Source organism: Setaria italica, chromosome IX (assembly GCF_000263155.2).
Source record: "Setaria italica strain Yugu1 chromosome IX, Setaria_italica_v2.0, whole genome shotgun sequence".
In the NCBI taxonomy this organism is placed as follows: Eukaryota; Viridiplantae; Streptophyta; class Magnoliopsida; order Poales; family Poaceae; genus Setaria; species Setaria italica.
Window position 1 is genome coordinate 42,708,237 of NC_028458.1, and position 23,297 is coordinate 42,731,533.

General features: G+C 42.5%; 3 protein-coding genes across 3 annotated transcripts; 2 read left to right on the forward strand and 1 right to left on the reverse strand.

Moving 5' to 3' along the window:
* Nucleotides 1–4,135: 4,135 nt before the first annotated feature.
* Nucleotides 4,136–6,576, reverse strand: LOC101766086. Its single transcript, XM_004983984.4, has 3 exons — nt 6,274–6,576; nt 5,160–5,378; nt 4,136–4,497 (listed from the first exon to the last, which is right to left on the reverse strand). The coding sequence occupies exons 1-3, from the start codon at nt 6,520–6,522 to the stop codon at nt 4,450–4,452; spliced, it is 516 nt and encodes a 171-aa protein (XP_004984041.1). The 5' UTR covers nt 6,523–6,576; the 3' UTR covers nt 4,136–4,449.
* A 4,299-nt stretch (nt 6,577–10,875) lies between these two features.
* LOC101766772 lies at nt 10,876–11,817 on the forward strand. The gene has a single exon (XM_004983985.4). The coding sequence runs from the start codon at nt 11,058–11,060 to the stop codon at nt 11,541–11,543; it is 486 nt and encodes a 161-aa protein (XP_004984042.1). The 5' UTR covers nt 10,876–11,057; the 3' UTR covers nt 11,544–11,817.
* A 1,857-nt stretch (nt 11,818–13,674) lies between these two features.
* On the forward strand, nt 13,675–23,293 carry LOC101767187 (E3 ubiquitin-protein ligase BRE1-like 2). Its single transcript, XM_004983986.2, has 19 exons — nt 13,675–14,121; nt 15,510–15,671; nt 15,753–15,840; nt 15,925–16,155; nt 16,256–16,423; nt 17,076–17,266; nt 17,410–17,493; nt 17,584–17,703; nt 17,778–17,964; nt 18,063–18,223; nt 19,116–19,187; nt 19,745–19,821; nt 20,754–20,948; nt 21,181–21,253; nt 21,327–21,413; nt 21,899–22,036; nt 22,209–22,411; nt 22,501–22,663; nt 22,855–23,293. The coding sequence occupies exons 2-19, from the start codon at nt 15,510–15,512 to the stop codon at nt 22,984–22,986; spliced, it is 2,532 nt and encodes an 843-aa protein (XP_004984043.1). The 5' UTR covers nt 13,675–14,121; the 3' UTR covers nt 22,987–23,293.
* The last annotated feature ends 4 nt before the right edge of the window (nt 23,294–23,297 follow it).

Sequence of the window (23,297 nt, forward strand, 5' to 3'; positions counted from 1 at the left end):
TGGTATAAACTATACATGAACATTTGTAACTAAAATTTTTTGACTAAGCTTTACTTCTTGTTTTCAAAATATAAACATAATGTGAGTTAATTATAACATAGGGCATTTCTCTTAAATATCATCACATTGATTTCTACATTTAAAATGTATGAAGCACATAGTTCTTTTCTTTTATAAACCTAAATCTTCGATAGTGTATCTTCTCAACCAAAGCTTTGTTTTGGTCGATTCTTGCTATGTTAATCTTCTAATTGTAAGCCATAGTTTAGCAATGTTGTTTCACCATGTTTCATGTTTTTAATAATAAATATGATATTAATTTTTATTAACACTTATTTACTCATCCTTTCTAATTAAAAGCTAATTAGGTTTATACAATGGTTTTCTTTAAGCAAGTGTTAATATGATTAATATCAACGTGAATGAGTTTCTAATTATAACTTGTTTTAGTTCAGCACGACATATAAAGTTATCGATTAGATGTATTACATATAGTTTATTTTTCCAAATTTAAATGTTTAAATGGCATAATTTGTATATAAATATTTATAAATAAAAGTTGACTAGGTTTTACATCATCTTTCCGTATACAAATATAATTTGAATTAACTCTAACTTAGGGTATTTTCTAAAAGTATCATTCACATGTGTTTTCAAAATAAAAATAAATGCAGCATATAATTTTTGTCTATTCCTTTACAACCAAAGTTTCTCCGATAGATGTATGTTTTCAATGATAGCATCGTTCTTAGTGTTTCACGTGCCTTTGTGATCTTAGAATCGAGCCCTATCATTTAGTACGCTCTTTTAATGCTTTTCTTTTATTTTGGTGTATTGTTCTTAGTTATACTCGTATGTTTGTGCCGCTGATTGCTTCGAGTAGAAGGATCGTTGTTCGAAAGATTCAAAGGTTAAGAGTTTCATGAGAGCAAGAGCTGAAGAGCAGTAAGAGTAACTTTTCGTTGGAGAAAGGTAAGTGTCCCTAACCATCCTTCTATCTATACTTATTTTACAAGAATACCATGTACTAATTGGAACATGGAGAACCACCTAGGAAAACAATGCAACCACAAGGACTATATGGCTTTGATCTTGGCTAATTAATTAGACTCTAGTTTGAAGCAGTCTTACCGAAATGGCAAGAGGGGCGGCGACAGATGGGGTATAAACCGGCCCTTAGACTAATCTGCTCTATGGTAGCTTCATAGTCTTGAGAGAGGTTTATGCTCTGCTACTGATCCAAAAACCTTAGCGGGCTACTTCTTATTAGGGAATCTTTGCAAAGGTCTCGTAGCGTCCCTATGCAGTCACACCTCCGTAGTGTGATGAGTGCCTTATCAGCACAGCATGGTTAGATCTAAAGTTCTTCTGAACTTTTACACGATTTGTGGTGAAAGTGTACAACCTCTGCAGAGTGTAAAATTGATATATCAGTCGTGCTCACGGTCAAGAGCGGCATGGACCCTCACATGATTAATAAACTTGAAGATGGACTTAAATCGTTATTCTAGTTATTTCTTGTGGTCTTACTAAGTACCAACCATAAGTGTACTCACCCTTGCTTACTGCTGCTCAGAAGAGGAAGGTGTGTGAAGTTTTCTGAAGATGATGCTGAGTTATAGGCGTACGCAACCCCCAGTCGATTGCCTGTGAAGTTTGGAGCCTCCGTTTTCAGGATTAAGCTGTATATCTCTGATAGACTGGTAAGTCTTTATTTAATTTTTTTTTACGTGATATTGTTACTGTTATTCATTGATGATGTTACTATATTGTTATTCATTGATGATGTCACTATATGTATGAAACTAGATCCTAGCATATATATATAGAGAGGTAGCACTTAGTTTTGTTTTAAAACCGGGTGTGACATTAATAAACAATTAAACAAAACCACAAGACGTGGTATTGTTTCTACGTTTTAACAGCAGTTTTACGGTCCTCTAGAAGAAGTGAAGAACAGTCAACGCACATAATGCAACAGTTCAATTCAACAAATTTCACCTTTTCTAGATCTACTGTGCTCCACACCATCCTTATTATTGTTATATACTCCAATAAACAAGTCATTCTAGAATTTTAGGACAGATTAATAAGAGGTAAAATGACCCCGATTGCCCCTATTTATTTGCCATATTTGAGACTAATTGATTGTTGCATGTCTACATGCCAAATTGACTTGTTTTTTGGGATAAATTTTGAATCGCAGAATGACTTGTTTTTGGGACGGAGGGAGTAAGGTTACTGAGAAACCTCCTGAATTAAGCGCATCTAATAACCCCAAGCCTACCTTAACTGTGTAACTGCAGGTTTGCAAATGACACGCAGATATTTTAATTTCGTCATCAATAGATAAATGACAACCAGATCGAGCACTCTCATCAGGCGAGGTTGCGAGGAGCAGTATGGTAAGTACCTGTAGTCATGAGATGTTTCGAAATCCCACTGGCAAGGAAGCAACGCATGAATATGGTGTTCTTTTGGCTATCAAGCTTGGCCACTCCTTCCAGCTTCTTCCTCCTCATGTCATTACAGCAATCACCACTCCCGCCTTTCCCCTGCCGGCAGATAAATAACATCATCGCCGTCGATGCTCAAGGTGGGATAAGCCATACCCAGAAGCCCCAGGGACAAGGTTGCCTCTGCGGTCACCTCCTTGTTGCTGCTGCCGCTGATCATGAGCTTATGCAGCAACTGATAATGCCTTGGGTCGTCGACACGCAAGTCGCCCGACTTAGCCGTGCAGTCAAGGTGCCAGTCCTCCCATGAAGCGGCCGGGATCGGGATGCTCCATACGGTGGCCTTCCATCGACCAGGGACCCAGGAGTACGTCGGCCGCGGCGGGTTCTCTCGGCGGTGCAGCCATTCGAGGTACGTAGCGGGTTCGGGGCCGGAGGGCGTGGTGGCGACCTCCCTTGGCTGAACGATCTCCATCTCCACGTACTTGATGGAGTTCTTGTCCTGGCTGACGGCGATGTCCCGGCGGTAGTACGAGCAGTCGTTCCTGAAGAGCCTCCAGTTGCCCTTGGCCGGAAGCGGCAGCGGAAGGTCCCGGAGCTTGGGGCTCTCGTCGAGCACGTCGCAGAAGAAGACGCCGCGCCACAAGTCAACCCACCCGACCGTGCCCTTCGGGCCTCCGATCACGATCACCTTGGTTGTCATGTGGTCCAGGATCAGGTCCGCATCTCTTGGGATCGCGCACACCTTGTCCCTGAGCAGCTCCTCCACGGGCAATGGCTGGTCGGAGGAGGTCCAGCTCCCTGCCTCGCTGCCGGGTCTGGAGCGGTAGATGTGCAGCGTCAAAGCGGTCTTGACTCCGGCCACGACGTACTGCTTGTCGCCGCCGTCGGCGGCGCAGTAACCGAGGACGGCGAGCTCGCAGTCTCCGAAGCAGGCGTAGCTCTTCGGGAGCAGATCCAGCTTCGGGTGCTGGGGGTGCGCCCTGTAGACGAAATAGTCGTTGCGGTGGTGGGACAAACTGGCCATGGGGTCGGTGGGCACCCGGAAGAGGAAGAGGTCGCCGTCGGATGCGATGGCCCTGGGCATCAGGTTCAGATCGTCGGGCGGCAGCTGCAGGCCGGGGCAGTGGACGTTGAAGTGGGCGAGCACGGGCGGGCGCGCGGTGTAGAAGGTCACCTCGATGGGGTGGCCGGTGCTCGTCGTGGAACTGGCGGTGGAGGAGTTCCGGCGGGCGGCGCCGTAGGCTCGGACGTCGAGCAGGACGCTGCTGAAGGCGTCATCGTGGCCCTCGCCCTCGGGGCTCGCGGCGGTGGCGGCGGGGGCCATGGCGTTCGGTGGATCCATCCGGGATCCAACCGAACCATATATATAGGAATCTCGCAGCTACAATGGAAACAACTACTCCGTGATGCTTAAATACCTGACATCTGTAACAGACTAACAGTGTAACTGAGCTGCTGCTGCACTTGAGTGCCACTATCCCAACTGAACTCTATTAAGAGTATCAGGATGGAGCGAGATTGCTGGCCGTCAGTCTCCAACAAATGGATGTCGTTAAATCAAGTCCCTAATAATCCCATTAGATCTCGATGATATTTCCCTGCACCAGCATCAGGGCTAATTGGAGCGAACTGCATTCGTTAACCTTTCGATACTGAAAAATTGGGTAAGAAATCTGTCTTGGAACGACTCAACCAACGCAAATAGAATTATAGAAGCAACATAAACAGTGGCTAAGGAAGCCTGAGATACGGGAATATCTTCACTGGGAAGGTTACTTTACAGCAATGACAAGCCTTTTGCCCTGCCTGTCATCAAACATAAGCGGGAGTAACTAACGTTACACAGTGCCAGAAATGCACCTTTGTTGCTGTAAACTAGTATACATCAAAACCCCTAATTTCAGCTGCTGATGATCTTAGTCAGCAAGAGATCTTCAGGTTCTCAGGCTGCAGGGTGTGGTTCTCAGGCTGCAGGGTGTTTGCGAAGCTACTACTTCCCCATTGACCTACCACCTCTGTTGCTTGCTGCATTCTCTTCCTGCATAAGGTGACCGGAAATAAGAAATTTCGTGAAACTAGTTTCGATGTTTCTGTTTTTCTATAGGTAGTTTTGATGTTTCTAAGCAATATAGTTTTGATGTTTCTGCTGATTAGATTGCTTATGGAACTATAGCAAGCCGACAGTACAAGACAATGTGCAAGCTGACAGTGCATGATATCAGTTTCATCAAAAATGCTGACGGCACTGTACTCAAATGATTTATGTCAAAGAAGAGAAACAATTTCCAATCTGCAGCTAAGCAGAACTTCCACTGCATTACAGTCAAAGTACCATACATAATATGTACCGCTATTTCAACAATGTGTTAGTTTGGACAATTGTGCATTTTATGTTCTATGTCATCAGTTCCGTTCATTATATTCAGGATGATTCTCCCGAACCCTGTCCATTAGTTGAAACTTACAGTCCTTGAATGTTTTAGCCAAAAAACATCTGTGATGAAAATAGCTAAAATATATTGGATTCAGACCATTGTTCCAAAATGGGATAAATTAGCATGCCTAGGCTTCAGAGAAATATTAACGTTCGAATGGGATGAATTGACATGGTAAAATAAAAATAAATGGCAGACTCACAAGATAAGGAAAACAGAATGAATTTGGTGGCAAACATAATGAGCTAGAGCTTCTCGGGCATACCTCATTCTCATTCACTGTCTGTTCAAGCTCAAGTTTGTGAGCTGACATTCGGGCAATCTCAGAGATAGCTGCATCACGGACCTGCGTATCATCGCCAGCAAGTTCCTCATATGCAGCCTCAAACGCCTCCTGCCAGAACCGTGGAAGCCGTACCTCATCACTGGTGCGTGTGTACATGTCCCACATTCGACCCACTAATTTCTCCCTCTCCTCCATCTCCTGGTCAAATTATAAGGCAAACATAAGCTGCTTATCCACGCATGGAAATACAGAACTGAAGTATGTCTATTGTGTTTTGTGCTACTAATAGACAAGACAACAATGTATCACGATTTAACAATTAGGAAATGTGGAACTGGGACTTGCTATCGGACAATCATAAGAAATCATGGAATTTTAGTTTCTAAGAACTAAGATACATAGTATAAAATTTAAGAATAATCCACATGCTCTGGCTGACACTCGTAACAGGTATTTTGACAGGCAGTATTGATTCGACGAATTCAGATAAAATATGAAATCTGAATTTTGCAGGTTCAGTATTGTTTGCAGTCCAGGATCTGGTGCTTTGACAACCCACCAAGGGAAATTGGTAACCCAGCTAGTTTATGCGGAGAATCGATGCCTTGGCTGAATCCATCCTGTTCTTCGTAAGGAGTTTAATATAAATTGGGTAATTTTGGTAACGTTCGTGGATAAGTAAGTGGTACCTACTCAACTGGTAAGGAGTATCTAATACTATTTGTAGGTACTTTTTTTTTTACCTGTGTTTTCTCACAGATGGTCCAACAAGCAAATAAGGTTACGAGAATTGCAAAATTCCCCTGACATTGACCTGAAAATACCTGAACCTGGCAGGACTACCTATAGGCCACAGCCCACAGCAAGTGTTGCAATTCGTAAATGGAAGGAAGAAAGGAACCGTGTCCCTCCTCGATTTGAATACAAAATCCAGCTAATGGAGTAGTAAATTAAGCCCATCACGGATAGCTTGCTCCGTAGGAGGAGGAGGAAATGGGGATTGACCTCGTGTCGGAAAAAAAAGAAAGAATGAATCTCTCCCTCAGGGAGGCAGGCGGAGGCGGGCGGGTAAAGTGAAGGGGGGCGTACTTACGAGGGAGTCGAGGTCGTCAAGGAGCGGGACGTCCAGGTCCCCGGAGAAGGCGGCGAGGTCGCCCGAGGAGGACCAGCGGAGGGAGACGGAGGCGGCGGACATGGACCAGAGCGCGAGCAGCGCGATGGCGGCCAAGACCCAGACCTTGCGGCCCTTCCCGAGGAGCGCCGCCTCGGCGCCGGCTGCCGCCGAACCGGGCATGGCGATCTTGGTCGCCGGCACCGGGGCGTCGGCGGGCACGGGCTTCATTCCGGCGTCGGTGGCGGTGGAGCAGTGGAGCGGGCGTGAGGGCCCGTGGTGAGCTGGTTTTGTAGTTAGCGACTGGTAGTGAGGTTGGCCGCGTGGGCCCCGCCCAGTTCCGGTGCCATACGTACCACCACTTTTGCGTCAGTGGAAGGATGCTGGCCAAGGCCCACCCAACAACGGAGCGCTGCGCTTGTAACGAACAAATTCAGCCCTTGTTTGCCTGGGAAGTTGGGAGATGTCAAATTGTCATTTTGCCATAAATGCGACACTGTAGCGTTTCGTTTGTATTTGTGAATTATTGTCTAAATATTGACTAATTAGGCTCAAAAGATTCATCTCGCAAAGTACAACAAAACTGTGCAATTAATTTTTGATTTCGTCTACATTTAGTACTCCATGTATGTACCGCAAGTTTGATGTGATGGGGAATCTTCTTTTTGCATAGTGTCAAAGTTGGGAGTTTTGTGGGAAGTAATCAAGGGCTCGGATCAGGATCTCTCACACTGCAAAAAAAGTGAAGCGCTTCTGGTCCCGTTCCTCGTTGACTCGACAAAAACAGCGCAAAGACCACCTCAATGCAAGTTTTCAACGTTCGCAAAATTACGTAGAGTGCAAAAGCAATATACTTGGTTCACAGAAAAATCATGGAACGGTCACACCATGAGATTTAATCAGGGTGAGATCAAACGGTTCCTCGGACCAAGAACATGATCTCGGAGCACAAACAAAAGTGCACATAACATCACGTCCGTATTTTTTTTTTTTGCACTTGAATAAAAATCACGCGAGGATTCAGCCACGAAGAACTGAATTATACTTGGAAAAATAGATGCGTGTACGTTGAGCATAGTGTGCATATATGGTTAAAAATGAGATGCCTATCACATAATTTAATTCCAGTAGGAGTGCATGCGCCCCTTTCAATTAAGATTGGAGGAGAGATACATATCATTAAAACTACTTTTTTTTAAAAAAAAAAAGGATATTGTCTATAGGAGCAACACCTCGAGATGGAACCAGCTAGCCATGTCCAAATCCTTACTGGCAATCCACACCGTTGCAGGAAATGTTGGACGTTTGTTTGGATACAAGGGGCTAAACTTTAGCAAGGTCACATCGGATGTTCGGATGCTAATTAGAAGGATTAAACATGAGCTAATTACAAAACTAATTGTATAGATGGAGTCTAATTCGCAAGACGAATCTATTAAGACTAATTAATCCATCATTAGCAAATGGTTACTGTAGCACCACATTGTCAAATCATGGACTAATTAGGCTTAATAGATTCGTCTCGCGAATTAGGCTCCATCTGTGCAATTAGTTTTGTAATTAGACTATGTTTAATACTTCTAATTAGTATCCAAATATCCGATGTGACAGGTGTTAAAGTCTACGCGGAACGAATGGTAGTACGTGGACAGCACAAGAATGAGACTTGTACGTCTAATCGGAACTTCCAGGTTCTAAAAAGATGCTGAATGAATGATAACAATGCTTGAGAACGATACAATGTGTCACTAAAAATATGATTTACAATTGCCCATATGCCCCAAAGTCCTTTTCGTTCTCTCCTTTTCTTTTCTTTGTAACTAATTTATTCATCATGTCTATAAATTTTGTTCATCTATAAGAATTATTTGTTCACATATGAAGCCATTTGATCACAATGTTAAATTACTTAGTCGCTATGTAGGCTAACCTTTTCGGTGCATGTATATATTTATTCACCTATAATATCATTTGCTCGTGTGTGGAGTCATTTGTTCACGAGTCACCGTTTGTTTTTTAATTAAATTATTTGTTCGCTGTAGGCTAAATTGTTTTACTGTAAGGATAATTTGTTGGCGATGTAGACACATTTATTCTGCAGGAATTACAACGCCACCGTCTTGTTACAACTTTGCAGATTCATACCATCGGCTTTGTTTCAGTCAAACTAACCCTCTACTCGAAAACACGGCTTTAGTCCCGATTGGATAGAGCCATAGATCCTAAAAATCCAATCGGAACTAATCATTCGAGATAAAGAGAGTTCTTTAGTCCCGGTATCATTCACCCGGGACTAAAGGCCCCCTTTAGTCCCGGTTGGTTAAACAGTTCCAAAAAATTAAAAAAAATGGGCCGGCGGCGTGGCGGCGTCCGCCTCCTCCCGTCCTCGCCCACCTCCATTCCGTCCTCGCCCATTGCCTCCCGTCCCTCACCAGCCTTCACCCTCGCCAGCCTCTGCTCCACCCTCGCCTGCATCCGCTCCGCCTCCGCTCTGCCTCCGCCCGTCGCGGCCCGCCTCCGCTCCGCCTGCCGCCACACGCGCCGGCCGCGCCACTGCCCTACCCTCACCCTGCTGCCGCTCCTCATTGCCAGTGAGGGCGCGAGCAAAGGGGGAAGGGGAGGGGCAGCAGAGGGGGAGGGGATGGCAGCGGCACAGAGACGGAGGAGGGAGAAGATAAGGAAGGAAGGTGGAAGATAAGATGGGAGAGGAAAGAAGAGGGGGCCGCTCCTCACTACGTGGAAGAAGATAAGGAAGGTGGGGGGAGGGGACGTGGAAACCTCCTTTTGTCCTGATTGGAATTTCCAACCAGGACAAAAGCTCCCCTCCCCCCGCGCGTCCCGGTCGGTAATTCCAACCGGGACAAAAAAGATTTAGTCCCGGTTGGAATTACCAACCGGGATAAGGGTGGTGTTTTTATCCTGGTTGGAATTATTAATGGTCTCCATCGACTATCGGTATTATTAATTTAGTGTGGTGCCCGACTAACAATGATGAAGAACATAATGTTAGACTTGGCGGAGAAATCAGAGATGAATGAAGAAGAAATGAGGCTCGGATAATTTCAGAATTCCACTTCATGAGTGCAAATCTCAAGTACCGCTGGCACTTCCTCGGGTCTTATGGCAAAGCCGCCTACTCTTAGGGCCTGTTTGGCAATAGCGTGTTAAAGTTTAACACCCGTCACATCGGATGTTTGGATACTAATTAGGAGTATTAAACATAGGTTAATTATAAAACTAATTGCACAGATGGAGTGTAATTCGCGAGACGAATCTATTAAGCCTAATTAGTCCATGATTTGACAATGTGGTGCTACAGTAACCGTTAGCTAATGATGGATTAATTAGGCTTAATAGATTCGTCTCGCGAATTAGCACATGGTTCTGCAATTAGTTTTATAATTAGCTCATGTTTAGTTCTCCTAATTAGTATCCGAATATCCGATGTGATACTGTTAAAGTTTAACACCTCGTATCCAAACAGCCGTTCCAGTCAGTTACACAAGCCTCTCAGGTCAGGCGGGCTGCAAGTTTGCGGCCTGCAATCTCTTTCTGGACTTTAGCACAAACGATTTTTTTTTTTAAAAAAAATAGTGGTGGAGTGAGTCCCAGTTTGATATTATATTAGGGCGCAGCGACCACTAATCCTGCTGGAATATATGCCTTTCTTTCTCATTGGACCAGTCGTTGAATAACAAAACCATCGGATCCCTTTTTTTCACCCACAGTCCCGATTAAGGGGTGTTCGGAATACCGGACTAAACTTTAGCACCTATCATATCGGATGTTTGAATACTAATTAGGAGTATTAAATATAGTCTAATTACAAAACTAATTGTATAGATGGAGTCTAATTCGCGAGGCGAATCTATCAAGCCTAATTAGTTCATGATTTGACAATATGGTGCTACAGTAATCATTTGCTAATGATGGATTAATTAGCCTTAATAGATTCATCTCGCGAATTAGACTCCATCTGTGCAATTAGTTTTGTAATTAGCTCATATTTAATTCTTCTAATTAGCATCCGAACATCTAATGTGACCCTACTAAAATTTAGCACCTAGTATCAAACACTCCGGATTTTTATCAGGAGTTCCGTACGCTTGATCTTGTGATCTAGTCCAGTATTCAACACCATGGCAGATTTGACGTGAACCGAGGCCTGGCACACTGATCTCCACGAGCCAAACGGGTCGTCGCCTCGTCGGTTTTGCCGACACTGAGCGCTAGCTCATGCTACCCACCTCAGCTGTCACTCTCTCGAGTCGAGCTATCAAGACAGCGAGTGAGGTGGAACAGATTCTTCCATTCCAAGGGGCGCAATGACAAAAAGTGTCGTTCGCGTTGTTAACAAGCACGCTGCTGAATGCCCAAAGTAAACTAAACTTAAACAGATGGTTGCACCAAAGCTGTTACTGTTTTGTGCTGTTTAATCATGCTAGTACCCAGATCGGCTTAGTGCTAAAAGAGACGTCGATTGAGCCAATCCGAAAAATCCGACGTCAACATCAAGAGAGGCGCACGTGGGATCACACCAGTGATCGCTGACCACACCCATAACCCCAAAATATCACGCCCAGGCCCCGGGGCTGGAGAAGATAAACATCCCCCAGCAACCGGACCAAAGCGACCAGGCACCAAATCACAGGCCCACTAGTCTCCAGCCTTCACTCCACAGCTCGATCGCGAGCAAAGCTAGCTCAAGGCGCCGAGAGAGAGAGAGAGAGAAAGAGAGAGAGAGGCACGCCGGCGCCCGGGCAGCCATGAGCGTGGTGATCCTGGACGGCTCGACGGTGCGCGCCTTCGTGGCGGACGAGGCGGCCTTCGCGCGCAGCGTGGACACGCGCTTCGCGGCGCTGGACGCCAACGGCGACGGCGTGCTGTCCCGCGCCGAGCTCCGCCGCGCGCTCGAGTCGTTCCGCCTCCTCGACGGCGACGGGTTCGGGTCCGCCGAGCCGGCGCCGCTCCCCGCCGAGGTCGCCGCGCTCTACGACGCCGTCTTCGAGCAGTTCGACGCCGACCACAGCGGCGCCGTCGACCGCGCCGAGTTCCGCGACGAGATGCGCCGCATCATGCTCGCCGTCGCCGAGGGGCTCGGCTCGCAGCCGCTCCAGGTCGCCGTCGACGACGAGGGAGGAAGCTTCCTGCTCGAGGCCGCGCAGCACGAGGCCAAGGCCATCGCCGCCAAGGTCGACGCCGAGCGCAAGGCGGCGGCCGCCGATGCTGATGCTGCCGCCGCCGCCAAGTGACGTGCGGACGTGCCGCGTGGGGCGGTGGCCTTGTGCTCTGCGCTCGCTGTACTGCTTCTAGATGTTGGTGTGCTGGTAGTACGTGTGAGTCGGTGCGCCGCGGCACGTGTACGTACGATCAGAAAGCCGGTGGCGTTCCTCCTGAGGAACCAGTACTGGTTGTGAACGGAATAAAACAGCTATCAAGTGTAGGGTGTCTGGGTGTGTAACTTGTCAACCGTTTAGTATTTTTCTTTTCTGAAAACAACTTGTTAATTGCCATTTCTTCGGTTCATTTTTCTTGTATTTAGATGGCTGAGTGTATCGTCTTCGACAATAGTGCTAGTTTTGTATCGGGAATGGACACTGCCGACACGCACGCACTAGTGTATTCTAATGGGGAGAAACAAAACAATATGCTCTAATCAATCTTTTTTCCCCCGTAAAAAGAAAGCTTTATTAAACTAGAGAGGGTTACAATCGTTGTCGATAAGGTTGGTAACGCACGCAGTATACTCTCTTTCTGCCTGAACTACCTTCCAGTCAATCAAGAACCGAGCCTGCTCTACACCTTCCGCAATAATGAAGCTCAATTCTGACAATTTCTTTCTCTTGTTCAGGGCATTTACAATTCGAGCACAGTCCGATTCAATCATCACTGGTCCTTGAGTCCATTGTGCTGCAAGTCGGATGCCCTCTACACATGCATGAGCTTCTGCTTCAGCTGCATCGGCACAGTTAAATAGAACTCTCCAAGCCAACTTTGGTCCAGCCATCTGGTGGGGGGCTCCAGACAGCAAATAGCTGCTTCCTCGCGTCAGCCTGCTTATGGCTTTGTTTGTTGTCAGATCATGCACAGGGTTCCTTGCCTTTACCTTCCTGCATTGCGCCATGTTTTCGGATGCTCTAATCAATCTTAGAAGAATAAAAGCTTGGATAGAAAGTTAGAAACCGATAGGCACAAACGCCACACGTTGTTTTGTACTTCTTTTTTGCTCGTTTTGTATCTGGAATGGGCACTGCCGACAACAGCTACTCGTATATTGGAATCTGCAATTTTCTAGACATTTTACAACACACTATCAGTATATTAAAAGAGAAAATTTCCTATATGGCACTAGATAAAAATCTGGTTCCCTATATGACATTAGAAAGTTTTGCCTCCCTTATTTGACACCAGGATTTATTTTTCATTCCTTTTATGACACTTCCGTTCTTTATTTGGCACTGGGATTTATCTTTCATTCCTTTTTTTACACTTCGGTTAGATCTGTTAGGAACTTCCATCAAATTCACTCTCAACATGTACCAAATACCCCTAAAATTTCTACTCTCATCCCGGACAATTCCTTTGCGAGCTACCCGAGTACGGTATTCACACTGGTGATAGGCTGATGATGTCTCAATGACGAGTGAGGTGAAAGCAGTGGGTTGAGACCACAGCCATGCCGTGAACTCATGATGCACCTGGCACTCCGGCCTAATTGGTTCTCATACACATACACGATAGCCTATAGGATTTTTTTTCTATACAGGACATCAATGCTGTAATGTTTCTTTTTGAGAATGCATGTTCGTGCTCAATGCTGGAATGGGAGGATCATTAATCTCTAATTTTTTAATGAATAATTATTTGGCTAAAGCTATCGGAATTTGCAAACATAATGTGTTGCACGTGCTATATATCCCACCATATATCACAAGGACTTCTGGATTTTGATGCAGCCGCATGAAACTCACCATAAATCATTATATAAGATGAGAGGTAAAAATGTCTTTTTAGGTGGGACTTACCGGCCAAACTAATAGAAGTGCCAACAAAGGAATGAAAAATGAATCCTGATGCCAAATAAGAAATATAAGTGTCAAGAAAGGAACGAAAAATAAATCATGGTGTTAAATAAGGGGCAAAACTTTCAGTGTGGAACCGGATTTTTATCCGATGAATTTCATCGTATTAAAATGGGTCACCGCCGCATCAGAAGCTGGGCTCATTGACAGCCCAAAGTGTAAAAAAAAAAAGAAGCGCAATCCGCACGAATAAAACCTAGATTGGGATCATCTAAAAAAAACCTACGATGGGCCGGGCCGAGCCGAGAGAGGCCAAGACCGAAAAAAAATGAAAGGAAGCATACAGGCTGAGATGGACGCGGCCCGCTCTGGTGAGTGAGCGCCTGAGCGGGGAACTCCACCTCCTCCTCCTCTCTCTCTCTCGCCGTTGCTCCGACGAGCCCGCCGCCGGCCGACCCCTCTGGCCATCTCCTTCTATCGGGGAAACGCACCAAAGGCGGCCGGTCGCAAGAGAGCCTCCCCGGTCCCCGCGCCGCACGCCTTCCTGCCTCCTCTCCTTCCCGTTCCCGAGCCTCCTCCTGCTCCCGGGCCCGTGCGGCCGTGCCTGTGCCCAAGCGCGTCGGGCCGGCGCGCCGAACCGGCCTCCCGCTTCACCCCACCGAAGCTCGTCAGCCACGCGGAGGGACTCGTTTCCTCTCAGAGTCTCAGTCGTCTTCGGTGCCCACGCCCTCGTCGTACTCCAGGGGTTAGGTTTAGCGTGGAGTGGAGCGGGGATCAGTCCAGACCTGGGATTCAATCCTTGCCCTTGGTAAGGAACCCTAACTTGCTTGGTGGAATTAGTTTAGTTCTGCTACGGTAGCTGTGTACGATCAAACATTAATCTCTTCTTAGCTCTTTATGGTAGTAGAGGATTACTTTGCTGCATGATGGAGTACTAAACCGCCCCACTAAACCTTGCAATGAGTGCTTTCGCAGCTGCAAGGCACAACCTGTTGTTGCACCTCTGCTGCATTAGTCCAACTGATTAAGTAGACTGTTGATCGATCTATTCTGACAAGAATTGATCCTTGGATGCTGCTTGGTTCTTTTGTGCGTCACAGCCACACGCTGATTTTATTTTATATGGTGTTCGATGGTTTTAATGTATTTTGTTTTAGGTATTCTTTAACGAATCTGGACTGGATATTCGCAGTAATAAATTTGATTCATTCTCCCCCATGTAGTTTTAATTTGACGTAGAAGCTGAGCTGCAATATGACCAGTAAGTAGTTGGAGATTCTGTAACATACTTGTAGTCTTAGCTATCAACAATAACGGAAATAAGCTCCTGGGAAAGTATTAGATGTTCTAAATTGATGCAGCTTCACAGGCGACTGTTTGTTATAAGTAAGCATCTTTCATTTATTAGTATTAGCTCGTTTCCTTACCATGTCTCTGACTTGTCTATGGGGAAATCTAGTTCCAACTACTTCTAGATGTATTACAGCATTTACCCTATTTTTTAAAAGAAAAACACGAATCAAATCTCATAGGTTTCTTTTTGAAAAGCACTTGTACTGAACAAAAGGTAATGGTACTGCATTCCAAATTAATCCTAAATTTCTGCATTACTCAACAATGCACTTCACACTTTTGCACACCCGTAGACTGCAATCAGTGGACATTAATGAGAAAAATGGACTTGATGGAAAGTTTTTTTTATCTTGTCTTTAAGGTTCTATTACCTATATTAGTGAAATTAGAAGTTGTAGACTTGGTTACGTGATGCTAGAAGTGTAAATTTGCCTCCCTCTTTCCTTTTCATTTTCTTACCTTTTATGATTAAAAGCTTGAGGGGTTGTTGAAACGTAGGGCTCTCATAGGAATTCAATAGGATTCTCATAGGATTTTCTTTTCTTCCCAAACATCGTAATGCCAAAATTTTTTTGTTTGGTTCACCAGCATCACAAACTAAACAGACCTTAAGTAAATATGCTATATCAATATAGAATCTAAATTTCAGTTATAATTTGCGTAGAAAAAATTGCAAGTTGACCATAACAACCGAGTACCTGCTCTCATCAGATCACTTAAGTAATTTTGAAAGTTTTGTTGCTGGGTTTTATATGTTCCTTTGTCGGCCTTTTTCAAGTTTCCCTTTTTGATGTTGTAGGATCTAACTTTGTGCATTTTCATTATTATTGTTTGTCTTTATAGATGGATTCCGCAGCTCTTCAATATGAAAACCAAAAGTTGTTGCAACAATTGGAGGCACAGAAGTCTGAAATGCACGCATTGGAGGTCAAGTTCAAAGAGCTGAAAGATGAGCAATGTTCTTATGACAAGACTCTTATTTCTCTGAATAAAATGTGGAATCAGGTTCTTTCCTTTGCGTCTGAGAAATCTTTGTATGCACCTTTGCCAGTCCAACATGTTTCTCATCATCTATGTATATTACAGCTGATTGATGATTTGGTCCTGCTTGGGGTACGGGTTGGCGGCGATTTGGGCAATCTGCAAGCGCTTGACCATGAAGAGTTATCAGAAGGTTGCATCAAATTCTCTTTTGTGAGATCCATTTTGTTTCTGTAGTGATGTTTCTTTCCCTGATTGTGTGCTCATCGTTTCTTAGAATCTTTTGAGTCATGTCCTTCTGAGGAGATATTTCTCTTGAGGCTCTTGAAGTCCAGCAGTTTCAAAAATAACAAGGACAATAGCTTGTTGGAATTTGTTGAAGAAGCTCTTGCTTGCCACCATTTGGCAACCGTTACTTTGATGAAGTCCCTGCAAGAGGCAATTTCTTCACATCAGGCTAGAAGTGAATCTTTAACTTTAGCTCTTAATGGGCAAAAGTCAAATGAAGGTAAAAAAAAAGAAATCTTGTATCTTTTCCCTTTTTATTACTCTGCACCTAAGTTCTACACTCACTGTCCATTTGATTAAACCATATTTATTTTATTTAGATGTTTTGATTGCCCTTCAACATCATAATGATCACCTGAAAGAGGTGGTTGAGAATGCCAGTCAAGCTGTTTCTATTATTAATGAGAAGCACAAAAGGTATCTGGATGAGATTGAAACTTTCAAAAGCAACCATTCAAAGGAGCTACAGGAAATTAAGCGCATTTCAGGTGTTCAAATAATCCTTCCCTCATCCATTCCCATTTTATTCGGTCTGGGTGAAAGTTTGCTGCATCCACAAAAATACTTTTTTCACAGTTCTTGACTTCTTTTCGTCATATGTAAATGAACCGCTCCCTCCAGTTACAAATAAATGACAACTTTTGACTAATTTTGGTATATATTTGTGATACTTAGCAAATGTGTACTATCATGAAACTACTTCTCGATAAAAATCTACCAGTATCATTTTCAAATATCAAAACCGAACACATAAAAAGTAATTTGGAACCAAGTTTGGAATGTTGACTTACCCTGTGACTGGATGGAGTATATGTGAATGTGGGTTGCAAATTGGAAGGCACCAAATTATTATCTTTTTGTTGTAAGTTAAAATTTGCCCTATTATATGAAATAAATCCTGGTTTTACAATGGACCTTTATGTGATGCTTTGCATGTTTATTTAGCAGGCTATTCAATCTGTACTAATATTTGTTTGCACATGAATGAACACAAAATAAACGCAGACCAAATTTCTGTTGTGCATGAATTAGCACAAAATAAACGCACACTAAATTACTTAGTCTGGTCAACATAGTTTTGGCTAACCTGGTCTATAAATGAAACCGACCCATAATGCATATGCATTTAATGGATTTCAGGTGAGCTAGAGGAAAGCATGGCAGAGCTTGAGGAAAGTCGACGGAAGTTGGTTGTGCTCCAGTTGCAGAAGCATGGTTCTGTCATGGATGCATCCGGTGTGAATGCTGTGAATGGTGGTATTTCTACTGATAAATCTTCAGACCAAAGTATGAGCTGGCAAGACCTCAAAGATGCTGTTGATGCAGCTAAGGTACTTGTGAACTGTAGTCAAACGAATCTGCAATTTTCTTGGGATGGATGCTCTTTAGAAGTATTATCTTCTCATGTTTTTTCCTTTTAGCAGTATGTTTGATCTTTTACTGCTAATTTGCGGACTTTCCCAACTTAGGGCAGACCCTTGCAGGAAACCGTCTATTAGAACTCCATCAGACTCAAGAAGATAATCTAATACTGTCCAAGGAGCTAGGAGATCTTGAGGTTGGTACCTTGATTTGTAGTGGATGTTGACATGTATTCGTATTTTTAGTTGGATCCTTGTGTTCTTATTTCACTGTGCTATGTATGCAGGGGCAATTGAAAGATGAGAACTATGTTTTAGCATCAAAACCATACGCAATTCTTAATGATCAATTGCAGCATCTAAATGCTGAGATAGAGCGCTATAGGGGGTTAGTTGAAGTTTTACAGGTATGATGTCTGTCCTCTGTTGTACTGGCTTGCATTAGTAAATATTCCAGTTTTTCTTCATTGTGTGAATGTAGAATGACAAGGACCAGCTCATGCAAAAGGACAAAGAAATTTGTGCAAAAGCAGAATCGTTCGACAGTATTAAACAAACCATTACCATTTATGAGACGAAAATTGAAGAACTGGAAAATCAAATTAAGATATTCATGTCTGAAAAGAATGATCTTGAGACCAAGGTTGAGGAAGCTTTGCAAGATTCAGGTAGAGGGGACCTGGCATATTGCTTATATTTATTAGGAAATCAGTAGTCATCTCTTGTTGTAGAATGTGATACACCTTATTCTCATTTCTCCTGTTAGGCAAGAAAGACTTCAAGAATGAGATTCATGTTATGGCTGCAGCACTCTCCAATGAGCTGCGAATGATGGAGAATCAGTTGAGTAGATCAAAGGATGCGGCTTCTGAAGCACTTGCATTACGTGAGAAAGCGGAGTCATTAACATCATTGGTAGCTAAGAAGGTCTATATTTGATCTGGTTAACTATTCCTCTTGCATTTGTATTTTCTTTATTCTGCCTATGTCTAATTGTTTTGTGATCTTAGCATGCTTGTGAATGTTGTTTGAAGCTTACCCTGTTGGAAGTTAGCCTCCCATGCACATGCTGGTGGTTCCATGCTATTCTCCATCTGGTCCTTCAGTTTGTGATTTTGAATTTCCCCTGAGTTTCTTTGGACATACATTTTCCTCAGTCATCTTTCTGTTGTATACATTTTTTTTATCGAACACGCAAGAGAGGTGCATATCATTATTCTAAAGAAGAAGAAAGGGTACAACCCTGAGTGCACACACCCTTATATCTCAGTGTAATCCATGGAGCAATAGTGCAGTACTTTCGTTTTGTTCATCACTGTGGAGTGTGAATTATCCACATAACTGGCTAATTTGAGAAGATGATCATCTGAGTCGTAAGCAGTATTTTCAGAATAAGAGCTGGCATCAGTATATGCTTTATTAGATCGTAATGACTATGTTTGAGTATTAACCCTAGGGATAGGATATCTTGTGAGCATAGAGCACTGCATGTAAATAATGGGTCTGTATTCTGGAATATTGGTTTTTTGGATCACTTGAAATCATTATTGGTTTACTGAATTCTGATTATCATATGCTTATGTCAAAGCAGAATTATATGTGGGACCACTGTGTGGTAGATATATGTATACTTTGATGCCATTTTGCGCAGTTGGACATCTAAAATTCTTATATGTTGGTCTTATGTAAACTTAAAAAAATGTTTCTTAGAGTTTGTATGTTGAATTATTGTTCTTTATTTTTTGCTCCTCTTCTGCAGACATTGTAAAGAGCTAGCAAAATATCTAGTACATGTGATGAAAATATGTTTAATTTTCAGATTGAGGAGCAAAAGGAGATATCTGATAAATACAACTCACAACTAATTGAGATCAAGTCCCTCAAAGCATTGGTATGGTATCCTGAAAACATCTCTGTTTTCTTTAAGGTGGTGCTAAGAGCTTGAGAAATTGATACATTTGGTTTCTCCACGAGTTGTGATACTTGTATGGAAGATATCAATAGCAAATATATCAAGTTTTGTCATAGTGACTATGAGAACACACATGTAGTGTGTCGGTGTGGCCAACCATGGCTTGAATCCTGGATCTCACAAAAAAGGCCAAGAGCTTGGTCTCACAATAGCACTTGGTCTTTCAATTTTGAGTAACAATATGTAAGTAGCTTTGCAGTTAGCTTGTAAGCAATGCTCTTGCACGATCTGTGTGTTTTGCAATGATAATAGAGATCCAGCATATTAGGTTTAGGGAAATGGTTGGAGCTGGACCATCTATTCACTGTTGAATGGCTTGATTGAATTATATCCTTTTTCTATTTTAGAAACTAAAGTGCAATTAGCATACATGAATGCAAATTTTGAGTACCAATTCTGGTGAAATAAAGTTGCTACTAAAAGTGGTCACATGTTCTTCGTTCTTACTTTGTCAATGAAGTTTCAATTTTTAACAGGTTGAGGAGTTGGAGAAGGAAAAGCAGGAGTTGCAATTTATTGCAGATATGTACACAAAAGAATGTTCTGAGTCAAGGTAAAGTTGGCTATTATTTTTAATATCGATTTTAGATTTTGAAAATATATGCTACGTTTAGAATGATTTGCAATTGTTATGGTCAGTTGTCCTCATAATTGTATTCCTTTTTTTCTAGTTATTTGATGGGATTTCCGGCTATTGGAGTATTGGGTCAAAAATTTCAATAAGATATATCTATCTGCTTTAAAAATAGATCTACATTCCTCATGATTGGATAGTATATAAAAAGTATATGTGACTACTTTATGATTCTTTGAACTTTCTTCAAAGTAACATTTTTCTAAATAAATATATTTACTGTAGGGTCTATATTTGCATATTCTTAAATTAATTTTCATTTATGCAACAACAACAAAAGCCTTTTATTCCCAAGCAAGTTGTGGTAGGCTAGAAATGAAACCCAACACGAGCCAAAAAAATTCAACAGGGTAATAAAACCCCAAAAGGGGTATTAGTAACAATAATAGTAGTAGTGGTAGAAGGGGACTGAGCCAGGTTATGGTTTAAGCACCTTGTTAATATTTAAATTTTATTATCTTTATTTTTGTGGCACATGTTTGGTTATCTAGTGTGCTATCTTTGAATAGTGACCTAGTCAAACATCGATCAAGCTGTTGAGGAAAAGCAATGACTGGTAATTTGACTTGCAAGTTGCAATGAGGTGGACTCGTAATAGTCCTCCAAATGTTGTTGCTAACTGCACAAAGAAAAATATAGTTCAGAAAATTTACGATGTAAATTTAGAAAATTAGAAGGGTATGGTCATGGTACTGCATATTTAGTTTCAATTTGTCTGGGACAAACAGTGTTAGATTGAGAAAGTGTACGTATAGTGCACATTACATGTGTATCTTAGTCTTTTGACATACATGTATATTTTATTTCATTCATTATATTATTACATCATTCTCTCTACACTTTGCATCTAGGACAATTGCTGATATTGAAGAATCAGAAAACCGAGCTCACAGTCAGGTTGAATATTTGAGGAGTAGTCTAGAGGAGCATAGTCTTGAGCTTCGAGTAAAAGCAGCAAGTGAAGCTGAAGCTGCATGCCAGCAAAGGCTTTCCTTTGCTGAAGCAGAACTGGAAGAGTTAAGGGCTAAAGTAGATGCATCTGAAAGGTTGGCTTTCTGCTCCAGGGAACAACTGATAGTTGTTGATTCTTTTAATTAAATTTAAAAATCATGCTTTTCTCAAGTTGTATCTTGTATGTAATACCCAGTTTAGTGTTATATAGTTATATGAACTATCTATATTTGCTGGGTGCGTCTGTGAAGTGCAGTGGCAGGTATTATTTTTGTGAATCCAGTGAATATTAGATTGTTTTGTGAACCTGTATGATCTGTTTGCCAGAGATGTTGTGGAACTCAAGGAGGCAATAAGAATTAAGGAGGCTGAAGGAGATGCCTATATTTCTGATATTGAGGTTACTTATTTTTCTTTTCTTATCAGTACTTTTTTTTGGGATATATGTGAAAGCCTATGATATTTGCATACAGACTATCGGTCAAGCATATGAAGACATGCAAACACAAAATCAACATCTTCTTGAACAGCTTGCCGATAGAGAGGACTTTAACATAAAGGTATTTATTAGTTCTCCTTTTAATCATTTTTACATCAGAACTGCAAACTCGTGCCATATGAATTGGAGATAGCTGCCAGGAGTATCTTCATGTGACTGTTCACATGAGACTGTATGCTTTATAAGCTTAGATAGTCTTAGTATTTCTACCTTAGCAAATCAGAATAGGTACAAAAACCATCAACCATATTTTGATGTGCAATGAAGTGCGAACTGCTGGCAAGCAAGAAAAAAAGATCTAATGAGAAACGTCATCTACCAGTTTTTATGGGTTTTATGGCGCATTTTGCAGAATATTGTAGTGATAGAGGCAAAGAGCTTCACTTAAAGCTGTTTGACTACCACACTGTCTATTAGCCAGTTATTGCTGGAGGTTATAAGCACATTAACCAAGATTACAAAACTCTGTTTGCTGTTTTGAATTGGCAAAAACTACCTTTGCTTTTATTATTGGTTGCTATCAGTAACTTAATTCTCATCTTACAGCTGGTATCGGATAGTGTGAAGATGAAACAAGCTTGTAGTTCCCTTTTCTCTGAAAAGCTTATGTTAGAGAAGCAACTCCAGCAAGTTAATACTTCACTGGAGTCATCCAAACTGAAAATTTCCCGTGGTGAAGAGCAGGTAGTTTAGTATTTCTGTCATTATAATACTTCTTTTGCATAGTATTTCTGTGACTCACTATTATGTCGCAACAGTCTTAAAAAATTTTGTGATAGCAAACATCAACTCAAAAATGTAAATTGATCTTAGTGTTAACATTTGGAGTGATCTAGTTTTGAAAATGGTTTTACAGATGAAGACTTGCGTAGCACAAGCTATAAAAACTTCAGCTGAAAATAGACATCTTACGATTAGCCTGGAAAGGACTGCGCTGGACATGTCCAACACAGAGAAGGAACTCAAGTGGCTTCGGTCCTCTGTTGGATCCTCTGAGAAAGAACATGACCAGACTCAGCAAAAGATATCTGAGCTGAGAATACTGCTAGAGCATGAGAGGTTAGTCTGCTGTTAAGCTTCTTTTACGAGTTGATCGTGCTATGCTGCTGGCTTCTCACCATTTTCACGTTACCTTTACTTTTTTTCAGGAGTGAGAGGCGGCGGCTTGAGGAACAATATGAAGAGGTGAAAAATGAAATTATGGAGCTGACGTCTGAGACTGAAGAGACCACTATCCAGAAACTCCAGGATGAAATAAAAGAATGCAAGGCTATTCTCAAGTGTGGCGTCTGCTTTGACCGGCCTAAAGAGGTAACATATAATGTACTGTACAGCTTATAATTTTACAATGACCTAAACCTGTTTCTTAATCAAGGTGGCAGAGATTTACACCATTCTTGCCTCCACAACGCTCCTGTTTTGTTGTTAATCTCTTGGATGTTGGATGGCCAGTTTTGCTGCCTAAGCTGACGAGGGTCCTATTTCTATGCTTGCGTTAACAGGTTGTGATTACCAAATGTTTTCACCTATTCTGCTCACCATGCATCCAGAGGAACCTTGAGATTCGCCACCGGAAATGTCCTGGCTGTGGAACCCCATTTGGACAAAATGATGTTCGGGAGGTGAAGATATGAAGCTTCTCCGAAGTGGGACTGACTTGGTGTTTGAATAGCACTGACCTGTGGATGCTTCTCCCTTGTGAATATTGTCATGTTCTCTTGCAAACATCTAGATCTAACTCCCATAGTGTGCTACAGATGCTTCGTGACCCCCAAAAGGAAAATAATAGGAAGAACGGAAGTTCTTGAACTTAATTGCAGTCATGTATGTTGTGTATGGTTGCTCATGGGTAGAGTAGTTTCTGCTTTGGTTTCGATGTTCTGCTTCCAGCAAGTGTTGTCTGCTGGGACCTGGGAGTTTCAATATGATGGAATTCCGTCCTGCC